General features: G+C 43.2%; 1 protein-coding gene across 2 annotated transcripts in view; it reads right to left on the bottom strand.

Moving 5' to 3' along the window:
• ARNTL2 (aryl hydrocarbon receptor nuclear translocator like 2) overlaps positions 1 to 15,348 on the bottom strand; it is a 71,170-nt gene extending 55,822 nt beyond the window's left edge. For both annotated transcript variants that reach the window (XM_023209022.1, XM_023209023.1), the window contains exon 1: positions 15,081 to 15,348. In XM_023209022.1, coding sequence (XP_023064790.1) covers positions 15,081 to 15,111 — 31 coding nt within the window. In that variant the 5' untranslated portion in view covers positions 15,112 to 15,348. The remainder of the gene's footprint in view (positions 1 to 15,080) is intronic.
• Positions 15,349 to 16,688: the final 1,340 nt, after the last annotated feature.

The raw sequence follows: 16,688 nt of genomic DNA, 5'->3' as shown, positions 1-16,688 counted from the left end.
CTAACACATATTACTTTTTTAATTCAGAAAAATAAGGCCAGGTGCCAGGGGCTCATGCCTGTAATCCGAGCACTTTGGGAGGCCAGGGCAGGAGGATTGCTTGAGCCCAGGAGTTTGAGACCATTCTGGGCAACATAGTGAGACTCCATCTCTACAAAAAACAAATAGTTAGCTGGGTGTGGTGGCACACACCTGTAGTCCCAGCTACTCGGGAGGCTGAAGCAGGAGGATCCCCTGAGCATAGGAGGATGAGGCTGAAGTGAGCCAGGTTCATGCCACTGCACTCCAGCCTGGGTGACAGAGCAAGATCCTGTCTCAAAAAAAAAAAAAAAAAAAAGGAGGCTGGGTGTGGTGGCTCATGCACATATATTTTAGAGCATGTTTAAGGTAAGATGTGGATTTGCTTGTATTGCTCATACTGGACTGTGTACTAAAGGTGGCCTTAAAATCAGCAGATGCCCTGGATCTCTTACACAGTACATACTAAGGTTGGTTCTTCCTAGCTGATCCTAAGGGCATGGCACTCAGGATAAAACACAAACCAACTGCATGGGTGTGAACATCAGAAAAATGATGTTTCTGTTTTAACCTTAGAATATATTCAAACCAGTTTTCCAGTCTGCAGTACAACCTGATTGAAAGGATATAATTAAAAAAAAAAAAAAGCTAGCCTATTCCCCTATATGGATGGCCACCTGGTGGGTGGTACTTGTCTGCTGTGGTCCTCTAATGTCTTGCAGATCAATTAGTAAATATTCCTCAAGTACCTACTGTGAACAAGATGCTGAGCCGAGAGCTGGAGATATGATGGTGACAAAAGAGACTAATCCTTCATGGAACTCAAAAATCTAACACATCCTCCTGTGTATCCTGGAGTTCTACCAGGTATTAATCAAAGGCTCTGAATGCCTCTGGTGGTATGGGCAAATGAAGGAGAAGGCCAAAATTATTGAGAAATAATATCATTTATGCATATTAGTGAAGAAAATGCAGCGCATAACCTTGAAGTTTTGATGTACATAAAATAGCCGTTGTCACTTCCCTGTGTGACATTCAATGCCAAAGATGTTGGGTTTATCTCGTACTTGACTACTGTACTAAGCTACTCTTAGTCCACTTAGTGTTGCTGTAACAGAATACCTGAGACTAGGTAATTTATCAAGAAAAAGGGTTTATTTGGCTCATGATTCTAATAGTGGGAAAGTTCAAGATGGGACATCTGCTTCTGGTGAGGGCCTCAGGCTGCATCCACTCAAGGTGGAAGGTAAAGGGGAGCCGGAGTGTGCAGAGATCACATGGGGAGAGAGAAAGCAAGAGGGCAGGGTGCAGCAGGCTCTTTTTAACAACCAGCTTTAACAAACACTTAAACAGAGTGAGAACTCATTTACTCTCAAGGAAGGATGTTAACCTATTCATGAAGGATCCACCCCATGACCCAAATACCTCCCATTAGGCCCCACCTCCTACACCGGAGATCAAACTTCAACATGAGGTTTGGAGGGGACAAACATCCAAACCATCGCAACTATTCACCTATAGTCTTGAATTTTAAGAGTCTTAAAGTATATTTTCAAAAACTATGACATCAACTGGGAGCCACAGTCTGACAGTAGACTACGGGAACAGAACGCCTTCTCTAGCATTAATGGACAACAGCCACATAGGAAAAGTGAGAATCATGGCAAAGGGTGGGAGTAACACTTTGAAAACCTTTGGCTCACACCTGTAATCCAAGGACTTTGGGAGGCCAAGGTGGGTGGATCACCTGCGGTCAGGAGTTCCAGACCAGCCTGGCCAACATGGTGAAACCCCATCTCTACTAAAAATACAAAAATTAGCCAGGCGTGATGGCGTGTGCACCCGTAATTCCAGCTACTCAGGAGGCTGACACAGGAGAATCACTTGAACCTGGGAGGCAGAGGTTGCAGTGAGCTGAGATCATGCCACTGTACTCCAGCCTGGGAAACCGAGTGAGACTCCACCTCAAAAAAAGGTTTAATCATCACATTCAGGAGATAAGATGAAGCGGGAATAAGTAGGAAGGTAAATCAAAGTTCATAAGACAGAAAGATCAGAAACATGGCAGGAAGATTAGTATGCGTTGGATTTGCACAAGCAGTTCAGAATAAGGACCAAAACAGTTACCAAGTCCGATAGACTAAAATGGTTTCCAAGTTCATTCATTGGTTCACACATTGTCTCTTATCTGATGGAATACAAAAGTGGAAGGTTTTTTTCACTAATTTTTTAATCTATTATTTGATTCAACTATAATTAAGTACTCCCTTTTAAATATTTGGTTCAATATGGAAAAGTAAACTAGAAAAATAAATTTCTCTTCAAGATAAAAACTACTAAAAAACATTTGGAGAAAATCCTAAAAACATATCTGGTTTTCTTACTTTGCAATAAAACATTAACAGAAGGGAAAAAGAAGGAAACAAATTATCAGCCAGGTGTGGTGGCTCATGCCTATAATTCCAGCACTTTTAGAAAGCCCAGATGGGCAGATAGCTTGAGCCCAGGAGTTGGAGACCCACCTGGGCAACATGACAAAATCCTGTTTCTACAAAAAAAAAAAAAAAAAAAGTACAAAAATTAGCTGGGCAGGGTGGCATGCATCTGTGATAACAGCTACTCCAGAGGCAGAGGATGATGCAGGAGAATCACTTGAGCCCAAGGCATGGAGGCTGCAGTGAACCGTGATCATACCACTGCACTCCAGCCTGGGCAACAGAGTGAACCCTGTCTCAATAAAATAAACAATAAAAAAAATTATCTTGTCCAATTTACTCATCTTAAAGCTGAGAAAACTTAGGTTCAGAGTAGTGAAATAATATGCTTAGCTGTGCTTTACATCTCAGTTTAAACAAAAGAAAAAAAAACAGAACTTAAAACAGTTCTCATGCATGTCCCATCCTCAATTACTGCAGAAACTGAAAATGAACAAAAGACACTTAGAATGAATTTCGATGCCACTGCCCTCCCCAGCACTACCTTTTAGCAAGTGAGCAGGCGGCATTTTTTGGGGGGAAGCAGTTGAAGTGTGCACCAGTTGAGGAAATCTATAAACACAGTGTACCTGGATTTCAACAAGACATTTTTCAAAGCTAGAGAGTGGTGTGCTACACTTTAAGCCTTTCATGATAGCCTTGAGAAAACAAAATGGGGATGGATTAAAAGAGTTTGAGGCAGAAATCCTAGTTAGGAAGCCATCCACTGCCACGAACAGGAATGACCAAGAGAGTGATGAAAACGAGGACCACGTCGCTACTGTAGGCAGGGCCACAGCTGCAGCTGCTGACACCCCCACCACGGCCACAAACATCATCTTTCACTGGATCCTGGCATGCCAGGCACCATATGCTTTACGTACTTTATACAATCCTCACAGGCCTATGGCATTTACTATCCCCATTCAGCATGTGAGAAAACCAAGGCTCAGAGAAATAAGACAACTTCGCTATGTCATCTTGACTACACTACAGGCCTCAGTTATTCCGTCAAACACGTGTCTAGGCGTTGCTGTGAACGTATTTTGTAGATGTGATTAAAGCCCGTGATCAGTTTACCTCAAGTGAGGGAGACTATCCTAGATAATCTGGGTACGCCTCATTTAATCAGTTGAACGGTCTTAAAAGCAGAGCGGAGTCTTCCTTAAGGAAAAAGAAACTCCACCTGTGAACAGCAGCGTCCGCCTGTGCTGGAGTTCGGCCTGCCTCACTGACAACCTGCTCCATGGGTTTCAGTCTTGTCTAGCCAGCCCCACAGTTGCATAAACCAATCCCTTGCAATTAATCTCTTAATATATATATATCCTATTGGTTCTGCTTCTTTGGTTGAACCCTGACTAATAAACATGGCAAACATCACACAATTATTAGGTGAAAGACCTCAGATGCTCTCAAAGTCAAAGTAGGCCAGTGTTCCACACTCCCTCCCGGAAGATCAGTTTTAGACATCAGCACTCCACGGAAATGGAACCATATCCAAATGCCTTGCAGACACTAAACGAATGCAACCTAGGGCAAGGTTACAAGCTCTGAAGGCCACTCTGCCTGGGTTCAAGCTCTAGTTCTGCCACCTTAATCTTAGGCAATGTACGTAAATTCTCTATGCCTCAGTTTCCTCATCTGAAACATGGATTAACAATAGTACTTACCTCATAAGGTGCTGGCGATCTAATGAATTATACCATGCGAAGCATTTAGAACACCTAGCACGCAGTAAATACTCAATAAAGATTAAGAATTTTAACTATTTGACAGAACCAAAGAGAGAATTACAGAAGCTGAGCTTTTGAAACAGGGCAAAGAGGGAGGAGAAACACTCATGATGACTATAAGGAAACTGGAGTCAAGGGAAAGCACTCATTTGTGATGCAGAATGTAATCAGAGTGATATAAGCACTGAAGAATGCTTCCCTGACTGTGACCATTCCAGAAAAGGCCAGCATTTCATAGGCATTATACCTAATCCAGGGATGGGCAAAAGCAAGAAACCACAGTTCATCAGAATTTCAGTTCCATATCAACACAGAAAAGTCCCCTAACTTGTTCTAGGCCTGACTGATACAAAAGAAGAATGCAGGGTTTAACATTTTCAACATCAGCAGGTTTTCCCAAAGGCACAAAAACGTATTTAGATTTGGATGGTCTACACTGAGATCATTGTTATATGCTGGAAAATACAGCTCAACAAAATATAATTCCTGCAGGTTATGAACAAATAGGAGACACAATGTAGGCCATTATCATGATTCACACTAGTCAGGCGGATATGCCAAATTCTACACAAAGCCTATAAAAGATACATGATTCCTGACAACTCAAGTAGCAACAAGATGAGACACCTTCTGTTTAACTTTGGGGAAAAGGTACATCAGTGTTCATAAATATGTTTGTGTATCTTTTCACTGAATGGCGATTATTCTAGAAAAAAGGAAAGAGCCTTTTTTAAAAAGAAGCGGGACACTGCAACAAGCAAATGAATGTTAAAGTTTTACAAATACAATACAGATGTTAAGTGCGATGTTTAAACACAATATAGATTTTAAAAGCAATAAAACCCAAAGTGATACTTATGGCTTTAATACGACCTAGACATAACATGCCTTACGAACAATGATGATCATAACCTAAAGTTGCTTCCATGTGCTTCCTAGAGAAATAGCTAAAGAAAATTATTTCTAAACCTTTTGCTAAATAATTCGCCCCGGATGCCTTCTAAACTTTGAGGTGTGAATTGAACATCCCTCTAAGGTCAGGCTGTTTTTCTTATGACTACATACCCCAGAGGTAGCTATGATTATCGTTGAAAGGAAGTGATAAGCCAAAAGTGCTAGCATTTCAAGTTGAAAACTAAAGAAAAGGAGAACTGTCCTGAAGAAGCCACTAGCACCCTGATGCATGGAAAACTGGATTTAGTCTCTCTTTTCTAGGTCAGAGTGGTTGCCTGGGTGACTTGTTATAGAAGAGATGGCCTACCTACAATGCAATATTGTTTGTTTCCATGGTAGTGTAAGCACAGCCTATCTTTGGGTGCCATGTAAACTCAGAGAGGAAATTTAATTCTCCAACCAGGGAGCTGGTACGTGTTCAAGGAAAGAAGATAGAGCTGGATACTGTGCTCATTGTTTCATCAAAACTTTTCTCTAGATCTTTAATAAAACAACTATTAATCTTGATAATCTTCTATTCCTTTTAATATCTATTGATAACACACTCTGTCAAGTAATCAATCAATTTCAATCCCATCTACCATATGGATGGCATAGATTCAATCTACAGATCAGATGTATATTGATCTATCCCTTAAAATCTGCATTTCTATAAAATGCACTTATAGCTTAAGTACTCTATTGGCACAATAACATATTCTCCCTATATTCTCTGTTCTAAGAAAAACAGATTATGTATTTTTATATACAGAGAGAGTTTGTTTACAAGTAACTTCTAAGCCAGAGATCCTCTGCACTGTAACTGAATTGAAATAAGAACAACTGGCTGGGTGCAGTGGCTCATGCCTGTAATCCCAGCACTGTGGGAGGCCAAGGTGGGCAGATTGCTTGAGGCTAGGAGTTTGAGACCAGCCTGACCATTATGATGAAACCACATCTCTACTAAAAAAAAAAAAAAAATTAGCTGGCTGTGGTGGTACACACCTGTGGTCCCAGATATTCAGGAGGTTGAGGCATGAGAATTGCTTGAACCCAGGAGGTGGAGGTTGCAGTGAGCCGAGATCACACCACTGCACTTTGGCCTGGGTGACAGAGTGAGATTCTGTCTCAAAAATTTAAAAAAAAAAAAAAAATTAAAAACAAACAAACAAAACATCTCCTGATGTCACCATACTTAGCTGTTTCCACGAGTGCTCTTTTCATGTTAGGAGTATGTTCTGATGCAGGGCATTGGATTTCTTATTGTTTAAAAACCTTCATTAAGTGTTTGTATTGGAAGACAAGGCTGAGGGTCTTCGGGTTTGTCCCATGGAACTGCACAGGAAAAGTCTGTAAGTGCTGCAGGTTCTTTTCTGAGAGCCTGCCTGGAGCACATGCCCACATCAAGGACACAGAGTGATGGGGATGGTAGAACAACACAGGTCGTTACGCTGAATAAATGTGGAAAGTGCAGATACCTGCTTCCCAACAGGCTGTCGTGGAAATAAATGAAATAGTACTTATGCTTTTCAGAAGAATGTGAAATGTATTTAAAGAGAGAAGTAGCTGCCTTAACCAAATCCAGCAGCACATCAACAAGCTTATCCACCATGATCAAGTAGGCTTTATCCCTGGGGAGCAGGTCTGGTTCAACATATGCAAATCAATAAATATGATTCATTGCATAAACAGAACTAGAGACAAAAAGCATGCGATTATCTCAACAGATGCAGAAAAGGTTTTTGATAAAATTCAACACCTTTTCATGTTAAAAAACCCTCAACAAAATAGATATTAAGGGAACATATCTCAAAATAATAAGAGCCATCTACAACAAACCCACAGCCAACATCATACCATCATACTGAATGAGCAAAAGCTGGAAGCATTTCCCTTGAAAACTGGCACAAGACAAGGATGCCCTCTGTTACCACTCCTGTTCAACGAAGTATTAGAAGTGCTGGCCGGAGCAATCAGTCAAGAGGAAGAAATAAAGGGCATCCAAGTAAGAAGAAAGGAAGTCAAACTATCCCTTTTTGCAGATGACATGATTCTGTATCTAGAAAACCCTATAGTCTCGGACCCAAAGTATCTTAAGCTGATAAATAATTTCAGCAAAGTCTCAGGATACAAAATCAATGTGCAAAAATCATTCCTATACACAAACAACAGTGAAGCTGAGAGCCAAATCAGGAATGTGGTCCCATTCATAACCACCACAAAAAGAATAAAATACATAGGAATACAGTTAACAGGGAGGGGAAACAGCTCTACAATGAGAATGACAAAACATTACTCAAAACAGAGGTGATACAAACAAATGGAAAAACATTCCATGCTCGTGGATAGGAAGAATCAATATTGTTAAAATGGAGTATATACTACCCAAAGCAGTTTATAGTTTCAATACTATTCCTACCAAACTACCAATGACATTCTTCACGGAACCAAAAGAAACAATTTTAAAATGCATATGGAACCAAAAAAAGCCCGAATAGCCAAGGCAATCCTAAGCAAAAAGAACAAAGCTGGGAGTATCACCATTGCCTAACTTCAAACTATATTACAAAGCAAGAGTAACCAAAAAGCATGGGAGGGGTACAAAAACAGACATATAGCCTAATGAAATAGAATAGAGAGCTGAGAAATAAGATCACACACCTACAACTATGTGATCTTCGACAAAGCTGACAAAAACAAGCAACTGGGAAAGGACTCCCTATTCAATAAACGGTGCTGGGATAACTGGCTGGCCATATGCAAAAGACTGAAACTGAACCCCTTCCTTATGCCATACACAAAAGCCAACTCAAGATGGATTAAAGACTTAAATGTAAAACCCAAAACCATAAAAACCCAAAAGACAGCCTAGGAAATACCATTCTGGACATAGGAACAGGCAAAGATTTCATTATGCAAGACACCAAAAGCAATTGTGCCAAAAGCAAAAATTGACAAATGGGATCTAATTAAACCAAAGAGCTTCCGCACAGCAAAGGAAACTATCAACAGAGTGAACAGGCAACCTACAGAATGGGAGAAAACTTTTTGCAAATTATGCATCTGACAAAGGTCTAATATCCAGCATCTATCAGTAACTTAAATTTACAAGGAAAAACCAAACAACTCCATTAAAACGTGGGCAAAGGACATGACAGACACTTTTCAAAAGAAGACATACATGCGGCCAACAAGCATATGAAAAAAAAAAGCTCAACATCACTGATTATTAGAGAAGAGGAAATCAAAACCACAATCAGATTACCACCTCATACCAGTCAGAACGGCTATTATGGTGGCGTGCACTTGTAGTCCCAGCTGCTGGGGAGGCTGAGGCAGGAGAATGGCGTGAACCCAGGAGGTGGAGCTTGCAGTGAGCCTAGATAGCGTCACTGCACTGGAGTGGCGACAGAGCGTGACTCCATCTCAAAAAAATAAATAAATAAATAAATAAATAAAAAGTCAAAAAGTAACACATACTGGTGAGACTGCAGAGAAAAGGGAATGCTAATACACTGTTGGTGGGAGTGTAAAGAAGTTCAACCACTGTGGAAAGCAGTGTGGCAATTCCTCAACAAGCTAAAAACAGAACCGCTATTCACCTCAGCAATCCAATTTCTGTGTATATATCCAAAGGAATATAAATTGTTATAAAGCGCATTCATATTTCATTGCAGCACTATTCACAACAGCAAAGACATGGAATCAACCTAGGTTCCCATAAATGGTAGACTAGAAAAAGAAAATGTGGTAAATATACACCACGGAATACTATGCAGCCATAAAAAAGAATGCGCTCATGTCCTTTGCAGAACATGGATGGAACTGGAGGCCATTATCCTTAGCAAACTAACACAGGACTAGAAAACCAAATACCACATGTTCTCAAAGTGGGAGTTAAATGATGAGAACACATAGACACACAGCGGGAACCAACTCACACTGAGGCCTATTGGAAGGTGGAAGGTTGGAGGAGGGAAAGGATCAGAAAAAATAACTAATGGGTACTAGGCTTAATACCTGTATGAAGAAATAACCTGTAAAACAAACCCCACGACATGAGTTTACCTATATAACAAACCTGCACATGTACCCTTGAACTTGAAATAAAAGTTAAAAAAAAAAAAAAAAGATAGTAGTAGTTCCCTTTTCAGCAAAGAGGATGAAAGAAAGAAGGGGCCCAGATAACTTGGAGTGAAGACTAAGAGCTAAGAGACAACCATCTGGCAGTAAGCTTTCTGGCTTTCTTACTGATCAGAAATATGCCGTAATTTGCCTTTCAAGGTGATTTAAAAGCTCTGTTGCCTGCCAGGAACCAAAAAGAAGATGCATGTATCTTTCCTTTTGTAGAGCAGGAAAATCACCTATGTGTAAGACAGGCTGCCTGCGTTCACTGTCCACGCCTCATTGCAGACCTCGGAGGGGAAGCCCAAGAGAAAATGATGAAACTTTTCGGTGGGCCAATTCTTTATTTTTCAGTTTTCCTATCCAAAGCCAAAGGACACTAACATCAGTTCCTCTGTGCACGTCACTGGTGATTTCCATTTTCATGCCTACTCTGTTCCCTGGAAGAAATCCCCTGCCCCGCCTTTTTTTTTTTTTTTTTTTTTTTTTTTGCTGCTTCTCCAAGAGTTATCTTTCCATCAACACTAAAATTAGCCCTTTCTCTGAAAGCCTTCTGTGGTTCCCTCCTTCATGAACCAGATATAATTTCTCCCAACTGTGGGGGAGGAGGCTAACTCCTAACAGCCCATATATTGTACCATGTTCCTACCTTACATTACAAATATTTTGGCTGCATTTCTCACCTAGCCTAATAGATTTTGTAAGCTCTTTAACCCCTTCTCCTGCTTTATCCACTTCTGCTTCTCTGTTTGCCTAGTAAATGGATTCTTTAAGAATGAACTAACCCTTTCCACACCTTAAACAAACCATCCTTCATTCAAAATCTGCAAGCCTTTATTAAACACTTAATAGGTGCAAGAAATTGGAGATTATAAAGCTGAGTAAGAACTAATTCTGGCCGCCTGGGAATGTGCAACTTAAGTGTGGAGCTAAGAAACCAAATAACTTGTGGCAAACAGGCACAAGTGTTATCACAGGCACACACACAAAAAAAACTACAGTGTGAAAATAGGAGGGGAGAGTAATTTCAATGTGGGTGACGAGGTTCTGGGAAGGTTGCATGAGGAAAAGGGGAAAATCATTTGTTGAAGGTCAGAGTTCATTAAATAGTCTGCAATCATTAACTCATTTAATTCCCACAACAACCTTCCAAGTTAGGTATTTTTACTCCTATTTTACAGATAAGGAAATTGAGGCTCAGAGAAGTTTTAAAATTTGACCAAGTTTACATAGCTGACAAGTAATGAAATCAGAAATCACAAGCCCAATGACCTAGTTCCAAAGCTTATACTGTTTTCCTACACCAGTTCTCCTCCTCCACACGTTAAAAAAGTGACATCTGCGCTCAGCCTTCAAGCTTGATTGGTTAAGATTCTCCAGGCCCATCTAGAGGGAGGGCGGGGGTATTCCAGGAACAGCCAACAGCCTGAGGAAAGGCCTGGAGGTGGGGAAAGTGTACATTATGTTAGGGAAAGGCAGGTCCCTTCACATAATTGATTACAGGACATATCAGAGGGGCCAAGGTGGAGGCACTTTGGTCAAGAAGGATAGTACATGATTCTTTACTTTCCCTGTGATATCCTTGAAAAATATGATAAAGTGTATTTCTAATCTACTTAAAAATGTATGAAATGTTGTAAGTAAAACATTTTTAATGTCTTGGAAATTATTGTTTTATCACAATAGTCTTAACCTTCAATTCTAAATATCCTTTAATGCAAAGCATAGAGTGGAAGAATGATTCTCTTTACATGTCCTTTTCCTTTAGACTTCTTTGTTTTTAATCTCTCTGTAATGATACCATCTAGAGATTTAAACCGTAAGATTAAAGACTAGAGAAATGAAATACAAATAATTTAGCTACATAAATGTCAAATTTCCTATCATGCCAACCATTTAAGTATTTTCAGGTGAGAATGTTAACATCGTATAACTGAACTGATTTTAAGAAGTTTAAAAATGTTTTAAGTTAAAAAAATTGTTTTTTTTATTTTGAGACAGTCTCCCTGTGTCACACAGGCTGGAGTGCAATGGCATGATCTCGGCTCACTACAACCTCTGCTCCCGGGTTCAAGTGATTCTCCCACCTCAGTCTCCTGAGTAGCTGGGATTACAGGCGTGCACCTCCAACGCCTGACTAGTTTTTGTATTTTTTAGTAGAGACAGGGTTTCACCATGTTGGTCAGGCTGGTCTCGAACTCCAGACCTCAGGGGATCCACCCGCCACAGCCTCCCAAAGTGCTGGGATTACAGGCGTGAGCCACTGCACCCAGCCAGGTTTAAAAATATTTAAAGTTAAAAAATTTGGTGGGTAAATGGGATATTACAGCCTAGCGTGATACAATATAAATAGTATGTGTCAGGGACCAGAAAGGGTGACAGCACCTGAGTAAGAGAAGGAAACAGGTGGGGCAGGGCATTCATAACTAAATATTGCATAAATTATCAGTAAATATCTAGAAATACTATATGCCACTACAGAGAACATATCTCACCTGCAGTCCCAGCTCCAATAAGGGCTTACACTGAAGGCTCTTAGTTCTCACCGGCTCCTGCCACTGGGAAGGGGCGAGGCACTGGGCAAGGCAGGGGCTACAGAGGGCTGGGATGCTGAGAACCAGGGGAGCCACTCCAGGTAGTAAACTTGCAAAAACCAGGGCAGGAAATCACTGTCTCACAAAACAGGCAGATGTATCAGGTGCACTTGCCTCCTGTAGGGCACATGGCACACCCTGAGGCCCGATAATGCTTATGACCATGATGATGCTGACTAATGACCCAGATCCCAAGCACCCGAGTAACTCAGTTGTCACTGCAGAGAAGTGGAGGTCTTCAATTAGAGACAACTGAAACTGGGGCTACTAGAATGAATTGTTATTTGCTGATTTACGATTTCCTGAACATGACACAAAGGGAGACTTCAAAAGGATGCTACCTCAATGCTCACAGCAGAAAACATCATGCTTTTTAGAACTAGGGAATCATTTCACCAGGACAAATTAAATTGAAATCACTGTATTATCCTACTGATATTTTGGTTTCCCTACATATTTTAAACATAGTTTTTGCTTTTCCTGGAGTAAAACTTTGATGGAGTGGCAGTCCCTCCCCTCCTCCTTCCTTCACTCTCTCCTTCCTCCTTTTCCCCCTTTCCCCCTCCTCCTCTCTTGACTTCACACCTCCCCTCTTTCCTTCTTCTCCCTCCTCTCTCTCTTTCTCTCTTTCCTTCTCTATTTTCCTCCCCCTTAAATATGTGAAAAGTAATTAGCTCATCCTGGTTTATCTTGAGTAATGCATTTCTGGCTGAAATTTTGCCCAAGGATCCATGCCAGGAACAGGAGCTTATGCAAAGTTGACTTGGACATGACTTTTGATTTCTGACTCACAAAATGAATTTAAACCACTGTAATTGCAGAACTACACGTTAAAGAGTCAGATCTTATAATATCACAGGTGAAAACATGAGCCAGTAAGAAAACGGAAGGCGAGAAAGCTGCCCCACAAAGGCCTCGACCTCAGACCATCTCTGGCAGTCAGTCTTGGAAATGTGCTGCTCCTCAAGACCACCCTCTTCCTAACTCCAAGGATTCTGGAATCATTTATCAGGAGGACACTCAGTCACCTGGCAGCATGCTCAATTTCGGTGTTTACCATCTAAAACTGACGGAGTGGGGAAACTCATAGTTTGGCTTACACTGTTTAAAAAAAAAACAAAAAACAAAAACCTTAGGGCTAGTTTTGTAGACGGCCACCAACTGGCCCAGAGGCCTGTTTTAGTTTTACCTCTGGGAATAGGGAGAAATAGTAAAAATATAAATACATTTTTTTCTCCCAGAGCTCTCCGTTGAGAATTTTATTTTTACTACTCTTTAGATAAACAGGTGTCTGGAAGTGAGCACACTTGCTCATTAGCACCACCAAGTCTGATGGGAAAGAAATGAAAGCAGTATGGGCAAGAGCCGTGGATTTTAACTCTAGTTCTGTCGCGTCCTGGGTGTATAACTGTGAGCCAGCCTCAGTTTTCTCATCTGTGAAATGGAGATAACACCTACCTCACAAGGCTGCCGTAAGACTAACAGAAGTACCCCTTGTGAAATGTCTGGGACATCTTAGGTACTCATACCTGTGGGCTCACCCAGCCCCCACAGAAACACTGCTACCCTTAACTAAGAAAATTTAATTTTTATTATTCCCAACTTTACATTTGGTATGCAAACAGCAATAAACTGTTTATCTAAAATAGTTAGAAAAATAGCAATAAACTTTATCTAAAAGCTTGCCATAAGTTCGTAAGACTTATCTGGGGAAAGTCTTTCTTTGAATTAGTAGGTGCATTTTCACTGTTCGTTCTTTCAGTTTGGCCAATTTTAACTCACGTGGGACAACACTTTCTTAATGGACCAGACAGGACTCACCAATTTCACAAAGCAAACTGCAATTGTAAGTTAGTAACTACATTAAGCTAATGTTTTATGAAGCACTTACTATTTCCTAAACGTCGGGCTAAGCATTTTATTGGCATTCATATCTCATTTACTCCTAACAATCCTGTAAGGCAAGACTGCATAGTTATCTCCATTTTACGGATGGGGGAACTCGGACTAAGGGATTTCAAATAACCTGGGTGACACAGACAGTAAAAGGCAGAGCTCAGTCACGAGACGGAGCAGAAGGGGTGTCAGACCTTAACACCACACGTGCCATCTTCTGTTTTCAACAAAGGGTTTACCTAAGAGAAGGAATATTCAAATGGTCGAATTTCTGAAATCTCCCCACGATGTAAATTCCTACAATTATATTAGAATTTCGAAAGCCACCTCCTCTCATTGCCTTATTTCAGAGAAGAATCTGAAACTCTACCACCTTATTCCAAAAGGAAAGGAGAGAATTAACAGCTTCCCTGAACTTCTCTGCCAGTCTTCCTTTAGTAATTTCTGTTTTCCTGCTTCTCATTTGTCTTAAACAACAGCTGTTTTGTATTCATTCCGTAATTGTGAGCAGTGGTCCCAAAAGCACCGTTTTAAGAAACCACAGAATACTGCCAGTGAATACTAGTGAAAAGGAAAAAGCACCGCAAACTTCCAACTCCATTCACAAAAATACCTCAGGAATACATAATCGAACAAGCTAACTCCACTGACGGCTTTCTAGAAGCTGCAGTGGTGAAAGACACGAGCCGCCTGTCGCTTACGGAGGGGCTGTCGCGGTGCGGGCTGCGGTACCGGAGTGTGGCCCCGCGTCCACGCGCACCTGCCCGCCTGCGCGTTCCACCGCGGGGCAGCGGTTCAAGCCGGGAAGCCGCGAGCATTTTCAGCTCGGAGATGAGGGGTTCGCAGGACCCGAGCTCCGTCCACGGCTGCTGACAACCGGTTTACACAAAGGAAAGAAACGTAGGAAGTCCCCTCAGCAGTGCATGCCACGCCGACGCCAAGGCGGGCGCCCGGCGGCGGGTGGAAGCGGATGCTCCCATCGCCGGGTGCAAGGTCCCTCTCCGGCTCCCTTTCGCCAATGCGCCCGGCCCGGGACCAAGACACGGCGCACTGAGCGCCGGCGGCAACCCCGGCTCCCCTCCCCACGTCCCGCTCCCCGGGAAGACGCGCTGGGCGGCACGCCGCACCTGTGCCCCACGGGGCGGCCTTGTCCCAGCGCCCCTCGGTAGGCGATGCCGGGCCCGAGGGGACAGGCGCAGGCGCTTCCCTCGGGGCAGAGGGGCCGACCTGGCGTCGCGGGGACGCCCCCAGCGCGTCAGGCGCCAGGCGCCCACCTGGGGCCGCCGCCTCGCCGCAGGCAACCTCACCTCCAGTCGCAGCCTCCTCTTCCGCCGCCATCGCAGGAGCCACCCGGCCGGCTCCGCAGCCCCGCGGCTGGCAGCATGGAGGAGCTCCGGGCCCGCCCTGCCCTGTCCCAGGCGGCGGCTCTGGAGCGGGGAAGCGGGAACTGGCTGGCCCTGCCGGGTGCCGCGGCGGCCGCCACCGCAGCCCGTAGGCGCGCAGCCGACGCCACCCCGCAGCCCGGCTGGCCGCGGCTACTGAGCATGCGGAGCCAGCCGCTCGCCGCTCTGGGCGCCGCTGGGCTCCCCGGCGGGAAAGAGACCCGGGCCAAGGGCGGAGTCGCTGCGGACACCGCCCCGCCGAGCACTGCCGCGAGCGGCACAGCGCGAAAAGGCCAGTTGAGTCCTTCTAGCAACCGCCCTGTTGAAAACAGGCTTCCATGCTCATAGTAAGCTTTGTCCCAGCTTTCCGAAGATTGCAGTTGTAGACCCTCAGGGCAAAGGTAAAGGGTGAATGAAGATACTTGCACGGTGGGTTAGCGGAGGGCACGGGGCTTGAGTTGGGGAGGAGGGGGCTGGACGAGAGACTCTGCTCTTTTCTGCTTAAGGAAGGGCTTAGCTGCAGAGACGAGGGTGTAAATAACAGAGAGAGGGTCCCGAGGAAGCCGTTTTGCCTCCTGGAGCGGTTGGGTAAATCTAGAAACAAGATCTTTTGGGGATCACTTGACAGCCCTACATCCTATGGCCACGTGTCTAGAATACACTGGTTTGCTGCCCTCCCACTGGTCCCTAGACCCATTCCTTGGTAATCTAGTAGGAGTAAAGGGAAGGCACAGTAGAGAAGACACCAAATCAAACTTTGCAACCAGCCTAAAGGTAATAATTTTCCTACAAGGACTCAATTCCAACGTCTTAACCAGCACCTTATGTGTCCTCAGGGCAGTACTTAAGGCCATTGTGAAAATCTGGGCAAGGGGTTTGGAAGTGTGTTCCCGAGCGGAAGTGGGCATGACAGGAGAAAACTGTTGCAGGCTTAAGCAAGGGACTAGGACTTTATGCAGCTAGAGGTAAGGGAGACGTGCTGAAAACTGCTGTCCTCAACACACACCAAGATACGTCCCTAATCAAAACCATTCTTGAAACGTCTCATTCCTAGCTTTGACTTGGAACTCCACCCCAAATTCTACCAACACCAACTTCTCCTGGCAGCTCAGAAACAGTAATTCCATACAGGACTCCTCGAATGTGATCAAACCTTGGCTTTCCAGACAAGTGTACGCTATTTTGAGGTGGTTTACCAAGGGGTAAGAGGTAGAATCAATTAGACCTGGTCTTTAAGATCTTGGTTAAAATGTAAATACTATTCTATACATGGCCTTGCTTACAATGCATTTTACCCCTTATTGGCTTAGTGAGCCTCACAACCTCTTTCTTAATTCCTGTCTTAGTAGGGAAACAGAAGTTCAGAGATGATGAGTATTTTGGCCAGGATCACTCAGCTAGTAGACAGTAGAAGCAAGACCATGAAAGTTAGGTCTCCTTCTTAGGAGTTGGTATTGTGGTGTCCAGTAAGCTTGCCTGTGAATCATTGCAGTCCCCGTTTCTTAGAAACGATGATTCACTTCCACCAAAGCC

Source organism: Piliocolobus tephrosceles, chromosome 10 (assembly GCF_002776525.5).
Source record: "Piliocolobus tephrosceles isolate RC106 chromosome 10, ASM277652v3, whole genome shotgun sequence".
Lineage (NCBI taxonomy): Eukaryota > Metazoa > Chordata > Mammalia > Primates > Cercopithecidae > Piliocolobus > Piliocolobus tephrosceles.
The sequence above is the reverse complement of the archived record's forward strand: the minus strand, read 5'-3'. Positions and strand labels throughout refer to the sequence as shown.